Source organism: Bombus vosnesenskii, unplaced genomic scaffold (assembly GCF_011952255.1).
Source record: "Bombus vosnesenskii isolate JDL3184/JDL3185 unplaced genomic scaffold, Bvos_JDL3184-5_v1.1 scf7180000013455, whole genome shotgun sequence".
Classification (NCBI taxonomy): Eukaryota; Metazoa; Arthropoda; class Insecta; order Hymenoptera; family Apidae; genus Bombus; species Bombus vosnesenskii.
Window position 1 is genome coordinate 71,724 of NW_022883063.1, and position 26,141 is coordinate 97,864.

Consider the following 26,141-nt stretch of genomic DNA (forward strand, 5'->3'; position numbering starts at 1 on the left):
TCGACGGATTAAAGTCTAAACGAGAAACAACTTGAGCATACTAGTTAACGAGCGTGATAGTAATAATAGAAACAAATAGAACTAGACAACAGTGAACGCGTCGATTGTATTTTCTCACCGTTTCAACAAGTAAACATCTGAATATAATCTGAAATGGAAACCGTTAATTCGTGAATCAATCATCGCGAGTTCGATAAAACTTATTGCACACTGAATATTACTATCGATCCGTTTCCTTATATCTCTTAGACTTAACAAACATTGATCGATCGCGCTTATCGGTCGGCAATCGTTCAATGGAAAGCAGACTCGCGAAATTGCACATCCCGAAGAAAATAAAAAGAAAAAAGGGGAGATAACAAGAAACGTAAATGCTCCATATTTTTAGACGATTAATAAACGCTTACTTAAATCTACAACGGTAAACACATAATCGAATTACACTTTTAATCGACTCGCTAGTACCTTGTAAAAAAAAAAGAAAAAAGAGAAACAAAGACAGAGAAAAACAAAACGAAATTATTTAAATTAATAACGTGGTAACGTGACAAAGCTGATGGCGATTGGATAATTCGTACGTTCCAACGTTCGTTCATTGCTAACTTAAAACAATCGCATCGATGAGCAGAGAACGTGAGACACACACGATGTCCATTCACGCGGAGTTTCAAGTTCTCCGTGAACATCGATTCCTTCAACAAATAATCGCACTGACAATAAGCGCGTGGACTTTCACCAGATTCCAATATTACGATTAAAATCTACACGACTGGAGCTCGAACGAAAGATTTCTCTTCCGATTTTTCACAAAGATTGTTCGAATTCTCTCTGCTTTCTATCTCAAATCGTTCAAACCAAAGAACAAGAAGTTCGATCAGAATGACGATCTTCATCTAGAAAACATTGCTATAGACGCCATCATCCTTTAGCCCCCAACGAATATATCGATAAAATATCACTGTGCTCCATTTGGAACATCTGTCAATAAATACTGCTAATAGAACGCGTCAAATGCACTGCCATTGAACTATCTTCCTCTTCGATCGTACCTGAACCACTAATTCTATATATTTCTCGTGTTTAATTGTTCATTCGATCCTGGTTGAACAGAGTCAAGGTAAAACACTAGATCTTGATCGAATGAAATTTTCCACTTAGCCGCTCAGTGACTTTTCACAGCTAACGATATCTCTCGATTCACGTTCAATCCGTGACAGCTGTCTTGTTACCCTGTCGCGTTCTGGCTTGCCTTTCGCGTTTAGGCGAAACACTGGAGATCTTCTTCGACGATTCCTTCGAGGCGGAAGTCGACGGTTTCGCCTGGGGTGATGAATGCCCCAGTGATGCCTCTTGTCACCTTAGGTTGATGACCACTTTCTCTACGTTCAACAGGGATCTCACTTTCTCGTTGTACTTAATCAGAGTTACCTTGGACCCTCTCACGTTGATTCGCTCGCCACCGCTAAGCAGGTGGCAGCAACGGGATTGTTCCAGGAAATCTTGCAGCTTCAGTTCTCTCATGACGTCGCGATGAGCAATCGCTGGTGGACCAGCGTGAGCTTTAGGATTCACTTGACGCAGCAACGCGTCCCTGCTTTTTATTCTTAGGGCAGCCATCAAATCCTGGAGGAGCACCCACTTGTCTGAATCGTTGGCGAGGGAAAAGAGAACTGGCAGGTTCACGTCGCCCATTTCTATCTCGATTTCATCTAATTCGGGTTCTGGACTGTCCATAGGAGGATCGTCGAGGGGATTGTAACCAGTTTCTTCTGGGTCTGAAACAAATTCATCGATGATTAATTAATTGCAAATATTTAAATATCAAATCATTCTGATAACAGCTTTACTTTTAGGATTGATAATCGAAACTGTTTTTGAATTCAACTAATATAGGGTAACTGAGTATACAATGACATAATGGTGTTGAAATGACTCTGAATATCGAAAATATATCTCTGGAGACTTTTTTATAGCTTTAATCACTAATGATACCATCTTGATAATCCTGTAAGCTTTTTATTGGACTTTAACTCACAAGGACACGACCTGAAATACCCTCCTCACTTTCAAATGACCTTGATTGCCAACGAAATCGGAAAAGCTTTCGTAATGACTTAATTGCGAAAACTTTAGGATATTATTTAGATTTTTAGGAGAACTTACCAAAGATAGAAGACGGGCCACCAAACGACCAAGCTGTACTCGTACGACCCTGAATATCATCTAAGTGTTGTTCTAGAATCGAATAGGCGTCGGTATCTGCAGCTAACATCAGTGGGGTTTGTCCAGAATAAGTAGCTAATAGAGGATCAGCGCCATAGGAAAGTAGCAAGCGTACTAGTTCGGTAGCACCATTTTCTGCTGCCTCGTGAAGTGGTCTGTAATAAGGAAATAGATCGTATTTTAATGTCTCTGAAGAATTGTCTATTAGAATTCCAAAACACACGTTGGAAGTCAGTAATGAATATTACCTTATTCCACCGTTGGCACTTTCACTTGCATTCGCCCCATACGCGAGCAACAATTTGGCGATTTCTAGGTGACCCTTCGAACATGCTTCGTGAAGCGGCGTGTATCCCGCGTTATCCTTTGGGCTCGGCGCGTTATTTAGCTTCTCTAAGCAGTATGCAGTGACATCCTACGAACACAGCGAAAAAACGCAATTTGTATTCAAATATTTATCAATGAATATGTTTCACTAAACTGAGATTGAATTTTCAATGAATGAATGTTTTTTTCAATATTTACCGTGTAACCGAGTCTGGCGGCACGATGCAACATTGTTTCGCCCACACCCTTCTTGATTACCCATGTTCTAATCTCCGACTGAATATCAGCTACGCATTCTGGACTGGGCCTTGTTAGAACTTGCTGTAAAACAAATATTCCACACTGATAATCTTCCATACCTTCTATATTGATGAAACAATAGATCGTGGATGTATTTCAAAAATGACACAACACAGCTCAACGAACTTCTGCAGGAAAAGTGAAAAACTATTTCGAAGCTTACAAAAAAATAATTTAATAATTTTGTAACGCATTCGAAATACACGTGCGATATCATTGATCCATATCACTGAGAATAAGATCGTTTACAAAAATACGCAAAGCTCACCCTTTTCCTTTCTTTAGGCAGCGTTTCGTCCTTCTTCAACGGTTTTTTCTTTTTGCGAATATAATCGAATCCGGAGCGGAACTTCCGCCTGCTTGTCCTCAGTTTAAGCTTCTTTTTATTAGGAACTTCTGACTCATTGGTCTCGTCGTCAAGTTCGTTGTTTTCCGCTTCCTGCGCATCGTTCGTCTCTTCCTGCACCGGTTCCTCTTCCGCTTCCGCCTTTAAGCGCCGTAGTTTCTTCTCGGCCAAAGATTTCAACAAATCCTTTCGCCTCTCCATCAAAAGATGATGTTGCTTCGAGTTCATGATCGCCTTGTGTCTCCTCAAAATTCCAGCGTTCTTCAATCGTGAAACAACTTTCTGCTTCAAGGTCCTCTCTTTTCTCAGCCTGTTCTCTGGGGTTTCAGTCTGCGAGTCGTCGTCCTGAGAAGTATCGTCGTGGTTCTGCATGGGTGGCGCTGAGGCTGGCCTGTCTTCGCCAAAGACTTCTCTGATGGTCGCCTGTTTCTTCAATACTCGCGTTTCTGTTCTCGTTCTACTCTTCAGCACGAATGTTGAAAATTCGTTCGGTAGAGCATGATTATTTTTAAACGTGTCGCGGAAGTTGTTCACCGTTTCCTTGCGGAAGTAACCAAGTAGGAACGAATCTGTCACCTTGATAGGCTTCACCTTGTTATCTTTGACAGGCGATTTGCCCTTTGGTGATTTAGACGATTCCAATAAAGGAATCAAACTTGGAGTCGGAAGCAGTTCAGGTTCGTTGTTACCTTTCTGCAACGTTTTATTTCCACCTTTATCCGATTTCTCTTTCTGTTTCCTCTTCTGTTCTTTCTTACTAGTTCCTACCCTCTGAGCTAGGACGTCGACGATGGAACTGTTTTCCGATCTTGAATGCTTCATACCCTTAGGAGGACACGAGATTGTCGTAGACGACGTGGCCTCTTCATCGTCGATCTTACTTCCTATCCCAATCTCAGTGGTACTAAAGCTGTAGTTAGATTCTACATCGCTGTCTACCAATTTCTTTCTGCCCAAATACACGTCGGAACTGTCCATAGAGACTGACAAAGCTGGAGATCCTGGGTCCAAATCAGGCAACGAGGTGGACAACCTGTGGAACCTCGATGGTTTCGACACGGTGATCAACCTAGGTGGCATTCTCAAGGATTTTTTGTAGACGTACACCTCCTCCTCCCATCCGGGCCTGAAATCGCTACCATCGCCAAATAAAGGCTTCGGTTTCCCTTTCTGAGACGTAGAAGTCTTCGAGGTGGAGCATTTCGACTCTTTCTCATTCTTAGCCTTCTGTGGCGTCGTATCTCTGGATCTCAGCCTCATTCCTTCGCTTTCAGTGCTGCTGTTGACGCACCGTTTTCTTGCTCTTAGCCTATCAGCTACTGAAGAACCGTGACCAAACTCCGTACTAGCATCGCTGTCTTCGCTAGAGGAATCACTGCCGCTGGACGACTGTAATTTAATTCTGCTTCCTCTACGAATCCTTCTCTTCCTACATATTATCTCCTCCTCGCAATCACTGTCATCCTTCTTCATCTTTTTCTTTGCCCGTCGAATTAGCGGCACCTCATCAGAATCATCGCTAGAATTTTTCTCATCATCCTTGCTCACCTCTAGCTCGGTCTTCACTTCTATCTTGATATCCGTCATCACAGAAGCTTCGTCATCCTTGTTCGTTTCGTTCGTTTCCGGAGACTCGTCTTTATTGTCCAGAGGTGAATCGACATCTTGGATTTCCTTTTTGATGTCCTCTGGTTTGATCTGAGATGTGTTAGCGTCTAATTCTTTGCTGCTATCGTTGCCAGTGTCATCGAGTTTGGATGTTATCGTGCAGCTGACCTTCTTCTTACGACCGCGTTTCTTCATCGCGTCTCCTGTTCGTAGTTGTTCCATAAACTTGTCGCACGTGGTGGACCAAAACGTGTCCACTTCGGTAATCTTGTCGTTCTCCTGAATATAAGAAACCAAGAGTTTATGAGAAAAATTAGATTTTTTCCAAATAATATCCAGAGGATACTACTTCCGCATTATACGAATCACGCGTGGAACAATATTTCTCTAGACAAGAAGTCGCGGAAAGTGTATGAAAATGTTAAATTTATCTAACACGTTATACGGGTGTTTATCGCGTTCTATGAATATTAGTCGCAATTCTTTTGTCGTGTTATACGTGAGTTCACTGTGCTTGAATTTAGATCAAGAATTTAGAGACTATTTAAGCAGTCCCAACACGAATGAACTATCCTCACATCATCTATAATCGGGACAACTAGAGTTGATCCGAAGCGGCAAGAATTTGTGTGGATTACTTGAATCGATGTTTGCTTTCGTCGTCACACGGTCCTATACAATCCAATTTCTACGATATAATACTATCAACCAATAACAAAACTTCGCGGACTCTATATATATGATTGTGTAAAAGACGATGATCCTATTACTTTATTTTTGTCTGGGGAGAAAGCGTGAACCAATTTCCACTACTAGACACCATCAACAGAGGAGGTGGCAAATTCACGTACACCACTAACCTAAACTTCGAGATCTACATATACTACACATTCCACGCAGCACAAGAATTAAAAAATATCAGTTTGAAATTTCAATCGCCTCAAAAAATTCATTCATGAAAACTTATATCAAACTAAATATTAATTTCAAAATAATGACAAAGTCAGCACAAAGTTAAATAATAGGTGTAGTTAAAACAGCGATATCCTAAATTTTATATGAAGCAACTCTAGTCCCCTTGACTCAAAATAAAACACGCAACCCGCTGAAAATCCAGAATAAAAATCGTAAAGAGAGCTCGAACGCTGAAGGCCGTTGATTCGCGAGCACGAACGAATCACACGAGAAACAACCTTACGTAAATAACGTTACCTTCAGTTCTATTTTCACGAGGTCCGTCGATGAGGTCATGCCCATGCACATGGCGTCGTTCAGAGGAACGGGTGGCTGCACTTTCGATAGCTGTTTTCTGTCCCTCCTCATCTCCTCGAGCGTTTGCCGTTCGAGAACCGGCATCTCACCCTCGGAGTCACTCTCCCTGAAGTCGAACACCGATGTTTCGGAGGAGCTTCTAAATCCGCTGGCGCGTGCTGGCACGCTAGAGGCAATCGCCGGCGCTGGCGCCGGAACTGGAACAGTCGCGGCCACCGGCATATTCTCCTCTTCCGTTCTGGAGAACAACCGTCTTCTGGGAGGTAAACAGGCTACCTTCTCGCGCGTCAACTTTGGCGGACTACCCGCCGATGAACCGGATTGCGGAGTTGACGTTGAAGCTGTACTGTCTAGTTCTACAAGCACAGATTTAAATGTGTTATTAAGAAATAGTTTGCAAGAAGAAGAAGTTGATTCGTAATAATTACTTAGTTTATGGTTGTCCAGGTTTATGAGAGTCTTTTTATGTTTGTCGATATAGTAATTAAGATATAGACTGCGAATAGTAATTAACATTCATGGAAGGAATTGGTGATATACAGGGTGGTTGGTAACTGGTGGTACAAGCGAAAAGGGGGTGATTCTACGCGAAAAAAGAAAAAATATAGAATAAAAATTTTTTTTTTAATTTTTTTCTTTTTTCTTTTAATTTTTCCATCGAGACAACGATCTACAGTGAGATCCGTTATAACGAGACGTGATAAAGTGCACGCGTACCGAGCGAAAATTCAAAGTCGATTTTCTCAAAAACAAAGCCTCAAACGAAAAATTTTTATTCTATATTTTCGACTTTTTTTTTTTTGCGTAGAATTACCCCCTTTCCGCTCGTACCACCAGTTACCAACCACCCTGTATAATATGAATAGAAAGAAGAAAGCGTTGTTTATAAGACTACTGTGATTGGACAAAGTGCTGTTTGTGTTTTCAAAAATAGTGTACCAATAATATAATATAAAAACCTGTATGCTATTATAATATGATATGAAAACGTGCAAATGTCTAGTTAGAGCGATCTTTGTACTATTTTAAAATGATGTAACGATAACATAATTTTTAAAATAATGTACTAATAATATAGAAATTATATACCATTATAATATAATATAAAACTGTATATCTATTCGAAATTTTCAAACACTTTAACTACAATCTAAGACAATAATATACCACAATGGAAGTGATATAAAATTCATGTATGACAGATACATTAAAGAAGTCATTAACTTTGAAATCATAAAACACAAATTACCTAATCACGAAAAACTTTACGAAAACATAAAACCGATACACCAGCAGAAACTAAATTTACCTTTCGGAGTAGTCGACGTATCCTGGGAGGGTACGGTTGTGGGTTTCGTTGCAAATTGACCGGTTCCCACCTTTAAGAACAAACACCAAAAATAAAAAATATCATATATTAACAATTCGGCCAATAGAAGCCAAAAAAGAGAACATCTTCGTAGAAAGTAACAGAGGAACAACATGTTTCATTCGGTTCACCTGCTTCAGTTCCGCCTTGGTTCTAATTTTCGCGGCCAATATAGCTGCGAGGCCATCGTCTTTGTCACGGTGAATCTGATTCTCAGCTCCTCGGGGTCCCAGGAGTGCTTCCTTGCCAGGTAGCGTGGCGGATGAATTTACTCTCGAGCCATACAAACTACGGGGGGCCTCCTGAGTGATCGAGTCTACCGCTCTCGGCACATGGAACTTGTAATGGGGCGGTGTGTTGCTGTTTCGTTCCAGTAAGCTTGCTGCTGTGAATGGTGACAGGTTGTGTCTTCCGATGTTCGTTTTGGGCTCGACCGGAGCAACAACCTTTGGGAATAGAGGACACTGGCGTTAGCATGATAATAGACGTATCTCGCTGCTTACGTTTATGATCTCTCAATACTACCTACAGCTAAGATATAGATAGGATTTGGTGTAAGATATTGATTTTAATGTAAGATAAAGTATTTCTGGTATTTAATAGCGTTTCTTGTGAAGAGATCAGGGGAGAAGAGAAGGTAGAGTTAAACATTTAGATAGATGTGCGAGTGAGAATTTTTATGAACAACGAATGACTGAGAGCTGAATGTATATTTATGGTAGAGATTCGAAGAATGCACTTGGAGATCTCTGCATTGAATGTATGCGATGTGTGTCGTACGTGTGAAATTATTAAGATCGTAATAGGGTTGAGATAGGCGACAGACATGGTTGATATTTGCAACATAGTTCGTATTTATGACATAATTTGTTACAGGTTAATTGAACTAGAATTAATCAAAACTTCATATCGAGGTAGTTATCGAAGAATGAAACAACGCATCGAACTTGCACGTAAGATATAACATACAAGAATATACAATTGCTACATACCTTATTCTGAAAACTTTGTTGACTATGATTGGCTAAGATAGGCTGTTGGCTGTTCATTTGCTCTTCCCTTTGCTGTTTATTCTCTAGGCTATTCCTCAGCAAACTAAGCACTCGTTTATCAGCACCGGTATTGCTCGGTGGTTCCGTGGCCTGTCCACCGGAAGTAGCTCCAGGAGGCACCACAAGTCCGGTTGCTTTCTGACTCTGTCTGTAATTCGTGTACGCGGATGGTTGGCTAGCGTTTGCCTGTTGCGGCAAAGAATGCACATTCGTGGGCTTCGTGATCACAGGATGAACATACGACGATGAACTATGAGTGACCTTAGGTTCCACGTAGCTTCTCTTATCACAGTAAGCTTGCTGATACCTCGCGGACTCGGACGACGAGTATCCGCTATCGGATCTCTGCTCGTAGGTGCTAGGTGCTACGAGGGTGCCATTCGGCAAAGGAACCGGTAGATTCATCTCTTGCCTTTTCTGTTGCTCGTACAACGCTTTCGCCGTTGACAATCTCTGCTGGATCCACGTGTCGAGCCTCGGCTGCTTGTTCGGACCGCCACCGCCGTAAATCGTATCGCCAGGCCTCTTCGAAGGGCTTCGATCGCTCTGCGGCGATGGCTGGCCAAATTTATTTCTACTGTCCAGATAATATTTCGATGGGTCGGACGGGTAATCTTGAAGAGGCAACGCAGCCGGTCCTATCCTTGCAGGATCGATCATCGACGACGGATACCTGGAGGTTCTGGAGGCGATGGTGTCGTTGGCCGACAGATAAGAAGACGACGGGACCGGCGGAGGCGGTGCTGGTGTAGTCACCGCGTCGTACACCTGCGTCGTGGGCAGTGAAGTCTTTTTAAACGTGGACATATGGGGCAGTGGAGCGGTATTATTAGGATGTTGAGGAGGAAGAGACTGCGGAGGCGGAGCATACAGCTGTTGCGCGGAACTTCTCCGCTGAAGAGTATTCTCGTGCGACTGGCCGTGATGGTGACGCAGCGGCGCGGAGTTGAAGTCTGGCAGAAAGTCGACCTTCGGTGCGCACACCGTTTGAGGCGTCGGTGCTCGAACGCCGCTCGTTGGCGGTAAGATTCTGCCGTTATTGCTAGACAATCGGTTGTCGTACGCGGGGTATGAGGCTGGTTGTGGAGGAGGCTGCGCCGGAGGCGGTAACATGGTTCGCGAATTGTTGCTTCGCGATGAGATCACCGTGGAACTACTGACGTGTTTCTCCGGCGCGATCGTCTCGATGTCGTCCTGAGCGGTCGAGTCGGCGGATGTTTTCACCGTTTTAACAGAGAGGTCCAAAGGTGATTCCCTCTTTCGCATTCCGTTTGTTTGAGAAGGAGGAGTCACTATAGAGGAAGCAACGGTAGACTGTACCGTAGACGCGGTCGAATTCTGGTACGGATACTCTTTGTATCCATAGTCCTCAGTAGCTCTTACAGGCTGGTGATGATAAGAGGATGCCGTACGATTGGTGTCCGACGATTGATAACTATGTACCGTGGTAGTTTGAACGGAAGACCTCGGAGCGACTTGACCGATAGACGTAACGGTGGTGCTGCTCGATGAGTTGCTCCCCTGATGACTAGGCGCCATGGTGGTAGCGTAGGTCGGATATCCGTGTTGAGCGGTATATCTACTGTAAGAGGAATTTGTTACCGTGTTCGTCCTTCCATTGACCGGCATGGCGTGACTCATAGTTGACAAAGTGACCGGGTACTCGGGAACCCTTTGAGGCGCGGCCATCGAGGAAGTAGGCGGCGCAACGACCGAAACTTTGCTCGCCGTGCTAGTCGAGTAGCGTTGCCGTTGCACCGATTGCGCCTTGCTCGCGGATTCTCGCCTATTGGAATGATAGGACGAGAGAGCGGCGATAGGTGGAAGGTTGTGCGTGTTAGTTCTCGGGACAGACGTTTGCTGAGATCGATAAGAGGCATAAGGGACCTCCATCGAGTTTCTCTTCGAATCGGCGCCGTTGTACGTCACCGGTTTACTCGGCTGATAACTGGTGGCACCGTTAATGTTTCCGTTTCCGGAACAAGTAGATTCTGTTCGAGGCGCCGGACCGGCCATAGACATTTGCTGAACATACGCCTGGCTCTGAGATCGACTGGACTGCGAGTAGTAGTTTGCTTGAGTGTGCGGCGGCTGGGGACCTTTTTGGAAGGAATGATACGAAGACTGAGGCGGCAGCCCGTACGGATTCGCGTACCCACCGGCGTTCGGTTGATAATGCTGCGACGTAATGGGAAGGTTGTACGAATGAGGGGTGGAGGAAGCCGGTGGTGGTGGTGGATAAGTCGGTGAATGCGGCTGGAAGCTGCTATGCGGAGAGGGTGTGTGATGAGGAGAGGGAGTGTGATGAGGAGAGGGTGTGTGATGAGGAGAGGCGTGAGGCGTGTGCAGGGTGGATACGTGGGGCGATTGTCTATGCGGCGACGGGGTAGCGTGACGGGGAACGTCATGGGGAGAAGCGATAGGATGATAACCACCAGTCAGCGCTGCCGGTGGCGGCATTTGATTTGAGTTTGAGGATGAGGAAGCCGCGGACGTCCCGTGAACGATCATTCGACTGGCGTACGAGTTCTGCCCCATAGAATGCGGAGACGCATTTATTCGACTAGAAAGCTGTTGCTGCTGAGGCTGCTGAATCTGAGATTGTTGCTGTTGTTGCGGCGACTGCTGCTGTTGAGCTTGATGATGCGGGTGAATCATAGTTCCGGCGGATGGCAAGTGTGACGAAGGAATGTGCGCCGGATGATTCTGATAGGACGACGACGGTGACGAGGACAACGACGACGACGAAGACGACGAAGGAATGTGACTTAAGTTGACTGTGTGGCGAGGGCTGCACGGGTTCAACGACGAACATGACGGAGACGAGGAGACGCGCGAGGAGTGCGACGATCTTTCCGAATGCGACGACCTGTCCGTTGCTGGATTGCTCGATGAGCTTAATCGATTCTGCGGTTGATGCTGTTGCGGCGTGCGATAAGTCTGCGATGATGGCGAGCCGTAAATCGAAGGAGTGCTCGATGGCGGCACAGCGTTATTACCGTAGGAACTCGGTGGCACTCTTTGCTCCTGAGCGTGTCCTTGACCTAAAGCGGTGGTCGGGTTGCTCTGCTCGATCGGCGTCGGCCTCGTAGCCAACTGCACGTTTCCCGATGATGTAGCTGCAGCTACGCTCGACGATTGATAGATCGAATTCTGAGTGAACGGAACCGGAGCGCTCTTCGTGATGTCCGGATGATGATACCGGGGATAGTATTGGGTTCTCTGTGCTACGACCGGCGCGTTCGGTTGCGATTGTCGATCACTGGCAGTTTGATAGGTTGCTTGGTGCGACGAGGCGAGTATTTCCGCTGTAGAGAACGACGTTCTCGTGACAGGGTTTAATTGTTGATACACCGGACCAGGGGACTGTGACTGTTGAGGTGGTTGCATTTGATGTAAGTGCGGTGAACTTGGCGCTGTCGCTGTCGTCGGCTGCGAGTGATGATGAAGATCGTTGGACGACGATGTCGAGGAGGTCGATTGTTTCTGTGAGAAATTTGACGTCGACGAGGATCGACTGCTCGACGGCTGCATCTCCGTTAAAGTGATGATACTCGAGGACGATGAGCTCGCCTCCATGGAGGATCCGTCATCGCCTGGCCTCGTATCCGGCACTTCAACCCTCGTTGGTTGAGGAGGATAAGGTTCGACGGATGGGCTCCAGAAAGTGCTGGAACTGGCCGCGGCGTTGTCCGCCGACGACGGTCTGATGTCGTTGAGATATCGACTCGTTTCCTGATCGTTGCTCCCGCCGCTGCCCCCACTGTTCCCAGCGTTACCGGTTGTGTTTCCGCTCGAAGTCGATTGCGGCGGTAACGATAGTGACGGTGGTGCTTGCGATACGGATGGTGCCGGTGACAAAGGAGCCACGGACGAGGTGTTGCCATGGTCGTGCGACGACGATATGGACGAAGCAGAACTCGTTGATGTCGCGAGACTGTGATCCGCTGACACGGTCGCACTACCTGTACTCGGTACCGGCAGTCCCTGAAAGTACTGGCGAGCCCCCTCTAATACGTTCGTGAAGCTCACATCCATGTCACGCCGACTGCTGGTCTGAAATCAGAACAAAACGAGTTTCCTTATTTCTTTGCAACCTCATTGTAAGAATCTCGATTTTAGGTTTTCTAAAGCTTAGTACTTCATCTTTCGAAGATTACATGTTACGAACTCGTCGGTTTCAGAAATAATTCTCCTCATTCTCTAAATTTTTTTATCATACGATAGGGACTCGCGTTTAGAAAAAGAAACTCAATCGTCAGAACTTTATTTGATTGGACATTAAATAAACCTTCGTTCCGATAAATGGAGTTCTACTGTAGAGAGTAAAACGCATTTTTCTATTTCTATGAATCTTATATTTGGAAGAGACATTTATAGTTAAAGTGCATCGCGTGAACCACAGCGAGTAGAGCAGCGACCCTGCGGATTAACGAAAACTCAGTTCACACGGTGCTGCAGACTACCAGCACCGTCAGGGAACCAGGCCGAAACATTAATCTTCATTGTCTTGTATTTGTCTGCTGCGGACGCAGCTTCTCTTTCTCTCTCTCTCTCTCTCCCTTTCTCTCTTTCTCTCTCCCTCTCATTCTCTATTTTACTCTCTTGCATCTTTGGCTTTCCAACGCTTCTATTTTCTACAATGAGCAACTCGAAGCGCAAGGCAGCCTGATCTCACGTTATTAATCTCGTTGGCCCGCGTTGCTCCGTGAAAGATAAGATCATCGCGCGGAACAGCAACCTGCAGAGGGGAACGAAACGAGATTCTTCAGAGAGACCGATGACGTCGAGTTACGATCCTAAACGGTCCGGATTGATAGAGAAACCTCGCGACGTGGCTCAATTAAACGCAACTCGGCTAGTACACCTGATAAACACTGGCGGAAAGATAGACCCGTCGACAACGCTCACAGAATGAAGTTGAAGTACCGTAGAACTTCATTTCTCCGAACTCGTCAGGGGACAACGATCCATCGACTTTATTATTTTTCATTCGATGGACAGTTTACTTAATCTGGGATATAACTAATATTATTGTAGATTCGAATAAAAAAATCTATTCTTAAATTAGCACTACTCTCGCTTAACTGCGATAATTCAGAATAATGTGATCGGTGTAATGTGTATTGTAGGGATTTTTTTCTTCAATCCTCGATGAGTTAGAAGTTACAATTAACAGCATCAAATAGAAGCGAATTGCTGAGAAAGTTTATTTAATACGTAAAATCCCTCACTGTGAAAGCCCAAAGCTATTGCAGACAAACGAGCCCTATTCTCTAATAGCCGAATGCTTCATCACCGTAGTGTAAAGCCAGTTATAAGAACCATAGCATGCCGGCGACAAGAAACTGCATCTACGCGAAGAAAAATTGTTGCAGGTAACTACCACACCGTCGCATATCAATTATCATACCAACACTGACTACAGCTACATCTTCCTTAATGACTAATTCAAGCTCGTTATTGATCTACGTCATTCGCAACTATGTTCCGAGTGTCGGCAGAAACGCCAACGGAACACAACGACTTCCAGGGAGTGCGAGGAAGCCTCCCATTTATCAATGTCCGTATCACGATTCATATTTCCAGCGGAACCCTCGTAACTCGGCATCAACGTCTCCGAATCCTATCGAAATCTATTCTATCCTACAAATCGGCAAGCTGGTGATGGAAGAGCGTCAGAGATCTTATCCTCGCGAAACAGTCGCTCGTGCGGTGATCGTTATCGATTATCGAATCTAGGGGGATACGGAGATACGACGGATGCACAGCCAGGAAAGGCTGGATCGCTCGATGTGGCTCATTGAGACGTGTAACGAATCGTCCGTCTGCGTGTACGGGAGAGAAGCGAAGCACGGGAGACAACCACCACCACCACCGCCATGATTCGACGGTAGTCGCGTGTACAGGTAGGACAACGATGGTGGAAGTGGTAGGCGAGAATCAATATCGCGCACCCTTGCAGACCGAGCAACCTGAGGGGTTAGTTTGGCCCCCTTCGTGCGCCAGTCAAAGGCCCTTCTCGAACCACCCTCGCGACTCCCTCCGACTCTGTCCTTCTTCCGCGATTTCCTTCCGCCTACTTCGTTTCATTTCTATCTATCTCCTGCATTGCACGCATTTTAGTTTGCAGATGTTTCATTCTTCAGAACACGTATCCATTGTAACCAGTCTTAAGGTAGGTGTCCATTCGAGAGTAAAATTATCGCGGGTTGCTCTCAAGGGTATTTCTCGTAAGCGAACACTGCGTTTAGAGCGACTATCAGAGTTACCGTCAATGCAGATCGAATAGTAACTCTCAATAGTGTCGCAAGAAATACTCTCGAGAGCAACTCGCGACAATTTTACTCTCGAATGGACATCTACCTTTACTCAAGAAGTAAGTTCGAAGTTATGGGATAAGTAATAACAATAAGTAATAAATAAATAAATAAATAAGATAATAATAATCCTCTTCTTAACAAAATTGCTTTCTCTATTTAATAGTCAGCTCTTTTAAAAACAATGTTCGTCATCTTTAAGTAAACTCTCTCGAAGGGTCTAAAAAATTGACGTCGCTAATATACGCCTGTCTTGGGAGATGTTTTAATGGAATTTTTGAGACTTTGGCCATAGTAATCTATTGGATAGCGCTCAATATTTAACTGCTAAATATCATGATGCTGATCAATTCGTTTTAGAGAACGTATGAGAATGATGGAGTGTTCAAGGTGGATAAAATAATAGGGAAGAGAAAGATATGCGCGTGGACAAGATCGGAATGAAAAGAAATAATGCGATAAGATGAAACGCTTCGTATATTCTGTTTGATTTATTTACTCAAGTTTCTTGCGCGTTTTATTGTGAAGGACGCTGTTGTGGAATACGAGAGTTTAAATTCTTATGATTGTGTCAGAAGAATCATTTGTAATAGAAACATGTTTCAAGTTCCACGTGCATATCTAGAACTCAGTCATCCCGAGCTAACCTTTTCAAATGTATCGTTCAAGCTATTCGCGTTACTTCCAACGTATTCAGAATATGATGATGAAAACTAACTCGTCATATCTTCTTAAAATACAATAGTTTCCTTCAGCTGTAATTGACTGTAGCATTTAAATATCTTTGCTTTCTCTGTGATGTAATGTACTCACATTCAGGCAGTAATTTTAGATAACTGTAATTTCAGAATACTTCTACTTCCTGTCTCTCAAACGCAGCCAATATCCTTATTCAATTTCTTAGCCAGCGTTATTCTTGCTCTACGACCCCTAAGTCACCATATCCTAGATGTGCACTATAAAACTCTTAAATTTGATTATTCTTGTCATCCTTACTTGAATCTCCTTAAACTTTCCCGAACCTTTAGAATCTCTAATGCTTCTTATCGAACTATGCGAGTCACCGCATTGATAACGAGTATAATTCCAATGAATGTGCAATAAATTATTCAAATTCTATAAACGCTTTATTTGAATCGTTTCTTTCGTATAATTGACATATTACATCAAGAAATATTCATAGGAAACGTGAATTATTTTCCATTAGTCGTGAGAAAATCAAGACGCACTGCGTTAATGGAATAAATGGATGGAACAATTTCAAGCGGAAATGAATACTCAAACGGTAAAGAAAATAGCGAAACCTTTCAATACTCGAACGTTCTCGGACAATCTGATTCTTCCCCCTTTGTCAGAGTCTCTGGAGAAATCACGGCTTCCGGCGAGTCGACTTAGGGAATTCTCGCTTGTTGAATTCGATAAGAGAGGCCCTTGGAAATCCATCACACCTCCGATATAATTATTTATTCGCAGTTGAGTTCGATCATCGAAACAGAAACATCCTGATTTCGTCAGGAATCCTCTTGAATAACTGTTCACTATTTAACTGGGTCATTTAGTTTCTAATTAGACACATTTTTGGATCTGATAAGATAAAATTTTACGCAACCATTACGCGGCCACTATCGATCTATAATTAGACGTAATTACAAGGCAATGTACTCATCTTCTATAAACCTTATCCTATCCCATCAACTTTACTGTTATTTCCTAAATTTTTATCTCTTTCAGAAAGCAAACGACGTATTAGAATTGATTAAACCGAAGCAATCGTATCAAAAATAATTAAATCCAAATGTTTTGCATTCTACATTTTTGATAAACATTTTTGACGACAAGGATAGTCGAATTTAGTATATTTTCTTTGCAAGTAATTTTACATTTATAATATCTAGATTGGTTTATATTTACAACGTTTATAAAAGTTGGGTTTTAGCTTCGTAGCTAATAAAAATCGTAAGAAAATTGTACCACAATTTTAGAAGGGAATGAAATTAATTTATCAATCAAGATCAATTCTAATTGCATTCCAAACATCAGTTTTCAATCGATTGCACGAGTTAAAGATGGTTGTAAATCGACACACTTTTGTTACGAAGCGTCTCGAGCTTGGTAAAGTCTTACGTTGCTTCGTAAGACTTTGAAAGTTGCCGGAATTTCAAGAATATCAAGATTCCGGAAAGTTCGCGGGTTAGTTCGAAATCTCTGAAACTCGTCTGTTTCAAGCCAAGACCAAACATCAAAACATTTCTAGTTTGCGATGACGAGAAGATAAACAGCAAGTGCATCTAGTCGCCTGGATCCCTCAAAAACATGGAACTTTACCGCAAACCTCGAAGGACTCGAATTTCCGAGGTCATAGAAAGTTCCGTGGAAACTTAAGAATTATGGAACTGGGAGAAGGTTGAAAATTTGGAATTCTTCCACATCGAGAGTTGCTTCGTGTCATCTCGAGTTCGAGACTATTGGATAAATAAGAAAATTTACTATGATTACAAATTTTGTAGATCGTCAAAGTTATGAGAAAGTTTTGAGGAACTATTCGACGTTTTTCAAAGTTAAATCCCTCGATACTGCATTTTTTTTAATGGCGAAACCGGTTGCTTTCACGACAACGAAGAGTTTGGAACTTTCAACAGGTTTCCAAACCGATGAAATTCAGAGCTGTTAAATGAGAAAGCAAGGCAATTTGAAAATGGAAATTTCGGTCGCAAACATGTGAGGCACAGTTAGACACTCGTTTATACGGAATGATCGGACCTCGAGTATTAGAAATACGATGAAGGACTAGATACATGAATACTCGAGATTAGACCGTGAAAGAAGAGAATTGGCCACTCAAAGTTTGGAGTGGATGTGATCGAATGTTTCTCAGGAATGATTGCATAATTCGTTAGTAGGTTGAATGGAATTGAGAGAGTACACAGTTCTTCTAGCGTCTAATTGTGAGATTAATTAAATACGAAAATATAAATTATACATTAATCAAAAATGAATTACATTTTTATTTTGATTTTTCATCTGTCTATATTTGCAAATTTCATAATCAGAGATAAGCCTTTCTGAACTGAATTGTTTCATGTCGTGAGAAAGTACTTTTTCATCAATTATTAATAATAGAAACATATTTTTATATAGAAAACACTAAAACTCAAGACCGGCTCCATAAAAAATAATATATAAATTTATCATTTAGTTAATTAATAACTTCTTACGGTATATATCGTTGCATATATGCAACGTCAAGCGTGAAAAGATTGACAAACAAAATTCCAACAATAAGAATTAAGAAAAGATAACTCATCGAGGCAACGAGCCATAGAAGTAAGAATGCCTCGCGATATTTTCTTAGATACGCATCCACGATCCTGGAGCCGCGATCGAGGCTCGAATACGAATGATGAACGAGTTCGAAGGCCGGAGAAAGATTGCGAGTCACGATAATCCGGTGGCGCTCGATTAAAAGCCGCGGCGCGGTCAGCCAACGGAACGTGGCGGAAGTACGAGGAGGGAGCCAAGTAACGCTTTAAGCCGGGTTAAGCCGTGGCTTAAATGCTCGCCACACGGCGAGAACTTGTTCGTCCGAGGCCTCATAGGCTCGCTCACGCCACGAACATACGTCTTTGAACAAACTTTTTTGCTCCAACGACGCGCCTTGAATTCGTTGAGAAGTCAAAATACTTTCATCTTCACCTCATCATAATACTCGTTTTTCCTGTTTCCTGGACTTACCTTACGAGCCAACAACATTCGCAGCTGACATGAAAACGCAGAAACGAAGAAAGGTTCGCCTTGTGATTCGAAGAAAGCTCTTTTTAGTCGGATTGCTTTCAAGCAAAGAAACATTTTGCCGCCTCGTACTAACAATTTCCGTATCGTCAAACTGGTTTCTGGGCAATATATCGACAGAACTGGTCGACAGAAAAAATCCTTCTAATAGAAAGGTTCATCGCATGCAAACAGAAATCGAGTGTATTTGCTCGCATAGAAATCTCACAATGTGCGTGGTACCATGAGGGATGAGGCGATCGAGTTCGTTTGGTAGTCGAGCAATCAAAGCGCTCCACCGACCAAACTCGCCCACAATGGCGTCAAAGGGACGAAGAGTCGCGGCCGGGCGTGTCCAAAGAAGCCTCGAATCTTTGATCATCCTAACAACGCTTTTTCAGACTACTCGCAGTTTAAACCCTCCTTCCGTTACGAGCAATAAAACTAATGCGGGCACGGACTTGTGTGTATAGTGTACAGCTGCTGTGTATATACGTTCCCTGTACGTGTGTATCCGTGTATATTCGTAGCGTGGCATAAACGGTACGAACCAGAAGGCGAAAGAGATAGAGGAACAGAGGTAGAGGAAAAGAGGAAAAGAGGGAGAGAGGAACAGAGGGAGAGAAATGAAGAGAAAGGGAGAGAGAAGAGAAACAGTCTCGGCTGACCCACTCCACCTTGGCGTGGCATCCACTCTCATCCGTTCTCCCAACAAACGCATCCGTACCTCAAACAAGCCCTTACCACGAGGCCAACACCCTTTGCCACTTCACGGTCGTTCGCACCGCACCGTCTCTCACACCTCCCAACCGGCAACCCTGGGTCCCGTTCGATCCTACCCTCTCATGGAACCACCGACATCCCTTGTTGGCGAAATGTTAATTCTCTAACTGTCTTCGATTCGTGTCGTGTCCAGAAGAACGAACACGTCATGTAATGCGGTGAATGTTATTGTGTGGCTTGTAGAGACATATTAGAGACATTTGAATTGACGAAATACGATTATTATATAGAATATGCAGAATACAGGGTATTATGCAAGTGTGTTAAAGTAAGTACGATATCGATCTTGTGAGAGCAATTAGTAACGAACGAAGCATCATATTTCTATATGCTTTATGTCGTTTGTCGTACTTCAAACATTTGTTAAAAGTACTAAAAGAAGTAGATCTCGTTCTTGCAATACACTACATGCGTATAATTTGATGCCAATCAGGGATATCAGGAAGATTTTTCAATAACACTTAATAATATCGAATGAAGAATAGCAGAAATAAGTACGTACATTAAAAAGGTCTACCTCCGAAAACCTGTTGTCACTCAGAATGTAATTAATCATTATTTCTCGCCAACATTCACAGTGAATACTCATTAAAAATAATGACAGAATTAAAATAATTTTAAAAGCATATGTATATCCGGACATCTTACGATCCATTCGTAAAAATAAAATAGTTTCTGCTCCATAGTTTTAGCCTAATTTAACGATGTATACAAACTTTCCAATATAGAGGAACTGCAAATATTTTGTATAATTTTTAATCTCTATTTTATACCGGTTGACATCGAAACAAGCGGGATAGTTCGCGTGCAATAAATTTCGCGAATAGCCGTCAGCGGAGGACCCGCGGAAAATATATAGAAAATTATGATCGAAGATCCTATCTGTAAGAAATATAATCTCACACAAACTGCGGATGACACGATTGCATAGGATTGGTGGACATAAATATTCCCTCGCCCGGGATTTCTCAACAGGGATTTTAGTTCGTGTTTCCACGATCTGTTTTCCTTTCTGACTGTTTTAGAACGTTTTAACGTATAGCTGTCGTGCCTTTTCAAAGTACACTTACCTCTTTCATCGTTTCGTTACATCAAGTCTCTTTACACTGCATTATACGCCTCTGTACAAGTCTTTCGATCGATTTTTACGCTACCGTTCTTCGTTACCGCCACGTGGATCTTGCAAGGTAACCTATTATTAACTTATTACTCTAAAACTTCCACGCTGGGCGTACAAGAAAATTACAGCTCCCTTCCGTTTTAATTTTAACCGTATCCACACGGTGCCCTGTATCAGCAACGTCGAATCTATTTTCTGAAACCGTGATCGTAGATCAATCGTTTTTTGACACGATTAAACTTTTAACGCGGAATCGTTTAACTTTTAAACGAGACGCTCGTTCTTAACTTAGAATCGATATAAATATACAACTATTGTTAGTCGTGAAGGACCAAGTTCGATATTATATCTTTTTATTGAATTCTCGACTCGTTCGAACGTTCGGATCGATTGTCTATGAAATTGTACAGTACGCGTAACCAGTCTATTATCAAGCATGTAAAGCAGATCACGTCTTGATCGATAGTCGTCCGGTTTGGTCCGGAATTCGAAAATGAGTAATGACGGCCTCGCTTGCCTAGCGGAGAGCTGAAACAAACGAGGCCCAAAGTGCAATTATTCAACTTTGACAACGAGTTGACTGGTCGTGTCTGGTGCGGGGGCGTTTTCAAGAAACGAGCACAGAAAGAAGAGGAATTGATCGATTGGATTGTTTCGCCGACGTTTCGTGCCGAGATCTTTCGTCTATCGGATTACTTTACTGTCTATCTAAACCGTTGATGGATTTCTCTTCCTCGCGTGAGGGTTTAGCGAGAGGAAGAACAACGGAAAACGTAATTATTATAGCTAAAGTGGTGATCAGTGCTGCTATGTGAACTTGAAGATCGCAAGTATGAGTCCCTAGAAGTTTACATTGTCCAGTGCCTTACCACTAATCTTCATTAATACCTAATAATATGTTACTAAATCATATTGCAAAATGAAACAAAATCGACCGGTCGAAGTCGAATAATCTTCGACCGTAAAAACTATTAATTGCTTCCCTTCTTCTTCCTATCATTAAACAAACATAACGTGAACAATCTACGCGCCAGTGTTTTACAGTAAAACAAATATTTTAAATCAAATATTTCTTGTAATACGACTTCCATTGCATATTACATTCGTGCAAATCCTTTTTTGTTACGTCATGTTCATACAGCTACCTTTTCATAATATTCATGCGCTTCCTTGAAATGTTCCCTAAGTGTTTATTAATTAATGTCCATGAAGAATCTCTTCCGAGAACATCACAGGCTTCCTGGTGGTCGACGGTCCACAGGTTAAGAATCATAGATCTACACGATCTATTTTTCTTACTGGAGTCCAGGATCAATGTTAAATCGCTCCGCGGTCTATGTACCGAGCAGAGTTAGTCCGCGATCATTATTCAAGATCACTCGCGTTGTCCATTAACTCGAGCAACATACGTTTCGTAACGCGCTGTTTCGCAACGACTTTCGTAGATACGACAACGGTAATATTTCATAATACGGTCAGTTGTAAACAATTTCCCCGGAGGGCACTAAAAATAAGGTGCAAGCGAGCAGATAGATATCGTGCGACCGTTCGAGCCGCGAGCTTGGAATAAGGTCAGGGAAGCCAAACGGGAGAAAAAAGCCGATGATCAAAGCTGGAGAGGCAAGCTCTGGGAATTTCGCAGACTTAAGGAACAAGCTAATACAAACTGGTAAAACGTGTGTAAGCGCTATATGCTAGAAGCCGTGGGTTATCTCTTATACGAGTGTAAAAAGACTAATTGAAGAATTAAAATGGTAAACGATGTAAGTGGTAGAGTTAAAGATCTCCAGTAAAAACAAGAAACGAGTTTTGAAAAATGTTGAATTAATGTACGTCATTTATCAGTGTAGATTTTCAGTGTTTAAAGTCTTCACAGATTCAGAGGCAGAATAAATAGCGAAAGGTGTATCGAATTAATTAAAATTTATAGTTGTGTCTGGCAAATTCTTGTAATAGTCTAACAGTATTCCAATACCTAAAATATTTTCACTGTATTCTGCACGAGATTAACATCTTTCTCTACAAAAAACATTTCCTTGTTTTTTAAGGCTCACATCGTTTACTATTTCGATTTTCTCAATTATAAAACATTACGATGTGTCCTCAATACGTTACGTTTCCATTATCCACACCACATCCAAACATTTTGCTTCCTGTAACCCTTTATATAATATATTTGTAAATAATTAACATCTGAATATACAGTTCAGTCTGCTGTATTGGCTGTCCATCGAATTGAACAAAACATACATATCTCTAATTTCAATATCCAACAGTAATATCGAATCAATGTTAAATGGATATATGGAATATCGTGCTGGTTTGCAGATGGTTGTATACAAAGAGGAGCTGGTCGAGTGAAACGACTAATTTACGCGTAGGAAGCTCTATCAGTGGCCGGTATCATGGGAATCGACGCGTAGGCAGCAGGCTGGAAACGAGAATCGCTTAAACGGATTACTTTATCGAAGTTGAAACTGTATCGTGGCTGGCTGTGTATGGCAAGACACGAGTAGAGGCGCAGGTAAACAATACATTCGATGAGAGAGACGTTCGAGAAGACAAACACGCCACGACGGAAAATTCAGTTTTCCCTGGTTGTTCGGTGTCGAAAACGTTGTCACTCGTAAATATCGCGAGGCAAACCGCGAAAGCAGAAATAGAGATGAAGAACGCCATGAAACGGTTCAAATACGTGGATGACATAATCGATTGATGTATTTAGATTGACGATTCTATAGTCTTCGAGTCTTTCTACATTTAGAAATAAAAAGCATTTTTCAATTTGAAATCTCTGCTCTTCTGGAATTTATATTCATATTTATTTTCATAAAAAATGAACGATAATTCTTTATGAATTTTTAGTAATTGTAGGTTACAGCGAACTCTAAACTGTAATCAGTGCGAATGAACTTCCAGTGTATTATACGCGAATCACAATTGTTTGGGATAATGGGAAAGAATTTAAGCACCTGTTCGGCATATAAAGTTCGGTTTCATCGAGTGGCCGACAAGTTCAAGTGGATTTCGAGAATACGTATAAAGTTCGGGAATTTGTGCGATAATTGTAAGAACGTGATAATAATGAAAAATTCAGTCTGCTTATAGGCGAGTATGACATTAATCTGACGTTAAAGTCGTGCAATTAAGATACTTCGATGAAATTTAGTGTAAAACGGAAGTCCTGGTCGAAATTCAATGCTATTCCATCTGTAAAGTATCTCAAAGTACTGTAACGTTCCACGATTTCGCAAATCGCATCGAACGAAACGAGCGAAGTTTTCCTAACGGGATTACTACCCTCTCGAGTCACGCGAACATGCTTGCAAATTCACAGACAAGACAACGAGCAGTCGTCGAAAGGTGAACTTTAAGAGACTGTTCGAAGCAATCAGAGGGGTTGAACGCGTAAACTGAGAGTTGAAATCGTCTCGACGAGCTATGATTTATCGAGGCGTGAATTTGCGTGACTGTAACGATTCAACTATTCAGAAGTCAAACTGATCGACTTCATTTGTCAAGAAATTTCTTTATTTTGATATCAGAGTACGTAATTAATGTTTAATCGACTTTAGTAGCAGGAGGACTAAATTTGATGAAATTGAAGAGTTTGGCTTCTGTATACGTAGTTCAGTTACTCGGTTGCAGGATAATACCAAGCTACTTTGGAAATTACGCCATAGATGATTGATTTATACATAAGAGGACACGAATATAAATACACGCAGCGCTCAAAACAGTTAGAGGATTTTTTATTGTACAATGATTTTCATATTTATTTCTTATGTTTTGTATATATCTTTGTTCCCGATAATTATCTCTGAGACGATCTTTATCACAGAATCATACGAACAACGTGCCAGTCTATCAAACCTATACGACTTCATCTCTTTCGTTCGATTTCATTAGTGTAATAGAATCATTTATAATTATGATCCTCTAATTATTCCAAACAAAGCATAATGTAATATGCAAGCGTGATAAAAGCTTTCGTCTTTTACTGGCAATTTAGAGATGCAACAGCGTCGATATATTTATTGGACACGAATCCCCACTATTCCACCGAACAATCAAATCGTTTAGTTGATTTTTATTCTACACAGACGCGACATTTTGCAATTCTATCATCTCCAGTAACGTGACAATAATATCGCGATAATACAACGAGCACGGGTTACATAACAAGTCATTTCGAATCGTTTCGGATCTGTTAATCGCATTTAAAATTGTGCCTCGTTGATCGTATCCTGATTCTGCCTCTCGAGCTACATTTGCACGCTCGAAATCCTCCACGCTGGTTTCGTTTCACTGGTGAAATTACGGAACAGAGAAGATTCCGTAACTAGAGGACGAAATGGAGGGCCATTTCACCACGGGAGGCAAGGAAATCGCGAGAAGGTTGAAAATCTCGTTGCTTAACATGGTTAGAGAACGTGCCAAGCGGAGTACACGTGTACCACACGTGTGGCTCGGATACTAATAAGCCTTTTTCTTCGAGAAAAAAGCAGCATCGGTTTTGCATTGATTCAGGAAAATACACCCGCTGTTCTTGCAAAAGGGATCAGCTTCCATTCTCTCTGAACTAAATAACTTTAATGAAAGAAAGGAATAAACCTTTTTAAAGAAGGAAAGATATAAGAACATCAGAGGAAAATAAACAAAGAGAAGAGTGCAAAAGGAAGAGGAGTAAAAGAAAAAGAAAAATTAAGAATGAAAACTGCAACGCGACTGGTACGTAATTAAATGACCCCCGCGAAAGCATCAAAAAGGCGACGAGTCGTGTTGCTGTTTGATTCCGGGGTTCGCAAGGCCTTCGAAAAAGCTCCTTATACGGCTGCGTGTGCGTGCACGCGAACAGAACGTGACCTCCATAAAAGGAAGTTTTACGCGAACCGCTCTCCCGTCGCCCGTTTGTTTGCCGTTTAAAGCCGTTTCAGCAGGTGCTTCCACACCAGCAAATTGCATGTAAAACCTTCCAACCCAATTGCGCGCGACCCTAGAGAGCCAGAATTTAGACGCGGATGGTCTAACGCCGCTACACGCTGCTCTTTCTGTCGATGGATCGACGGTAGTGCTCATTCGCGGTACATCGTTTCCTGTTGGCTGTTAGTAACGCTGGAATTACCGACTAGTAAAGTTTAAAATTTGTACGAAGTTAAATAAGAGGTTTATGAAAGGATAAATAATGTACGGAAAAAGCGACCAAAAGACAACAAAAAATTACGAGGATTTTAAAAGATATTCCATTGTAAATCGTAGAAAATTTCTAGAGAGTTTGGTTATTTTGAATATTCTAATGATTCTAGTAATTTAACCTTTGAATATTGTGGTTGCTCTCTCCGATAACGCGGAGTGAAGTTCATCTAAACGTACTGCCAAACTTTTTCTCTTTTTCTCTTTTTTAATGGTTTCTAGTATATTGAGGTTTTTCTACTAACCCGATTAGTATACCAATGGGAGATTACGTATGACAGACCAGTGAAAGTACGACGAATGTATCCCGAAAGCTCTTTTTGCATAAAACTGCTTTTACATCGACGTTAATGTGCAAAAGATGTTATGTCGTGGAAAATACACTTCCTTCTCTTCACGTAAATTCGTCTTACAAAGAACCTCCATGTCTAATGTCGCGCAGACCTCGTACGGACCCGGT

The 26,141-nt window shown here is 42.3% G+C and overlaps 1 protein-coding gene across 1 annotated transcript in view; it reads right to left on the reverse strand.

Moving 5' to 3' along the window:
• Positions 1-387: 387 nt before the first annotated feature.
• LOC117238359 (mucin-5AC-like) overlaps positions 388-26,141 on the reverse strand; it is a 176,324-nt gene continuing 150,570 nt past the window's right edge. The window contains exons 3-11 of the mRNA XM_033503216.1: positions 8,438-12,553; positions 7,577-7,891; positions 7,386-7,455; positions 6,017-6,432; positions 3,119-5,083; positions 2,749-2,871; positions 2,472-2,638; positions 2,164-2,378; positions 388-1,775 (exon numbers count right to left, since the gene is read on the reverse strand). Coding sequence (XP_033359107.1) covers positions 1,354-1,775; positions 2,164-2,378; positions 2,472-2,638; positions 2,749-2,871; positions 3,119-5,083; positions 6,017-6,432; positions 7,386-7,455; positions 7,577-7,891; positions 8,438-12,535 — 7,791 coding nt within the window. The 5' untranslated portion in view covers positions 12,536-12,553 and the 3' untranslated portion in view covers positions 388-1,353. The remainder of the gene's footprint in view (positions 1,776-2,163; positions 2,379-2,471; positions 2,639-2,748; positions 2,872-3,118; positions 5,084-6,016; positions 6,433-7,385; positions 7,456-7,576; positions 7,892-8,437; positions 12,554-26,141) is intronic.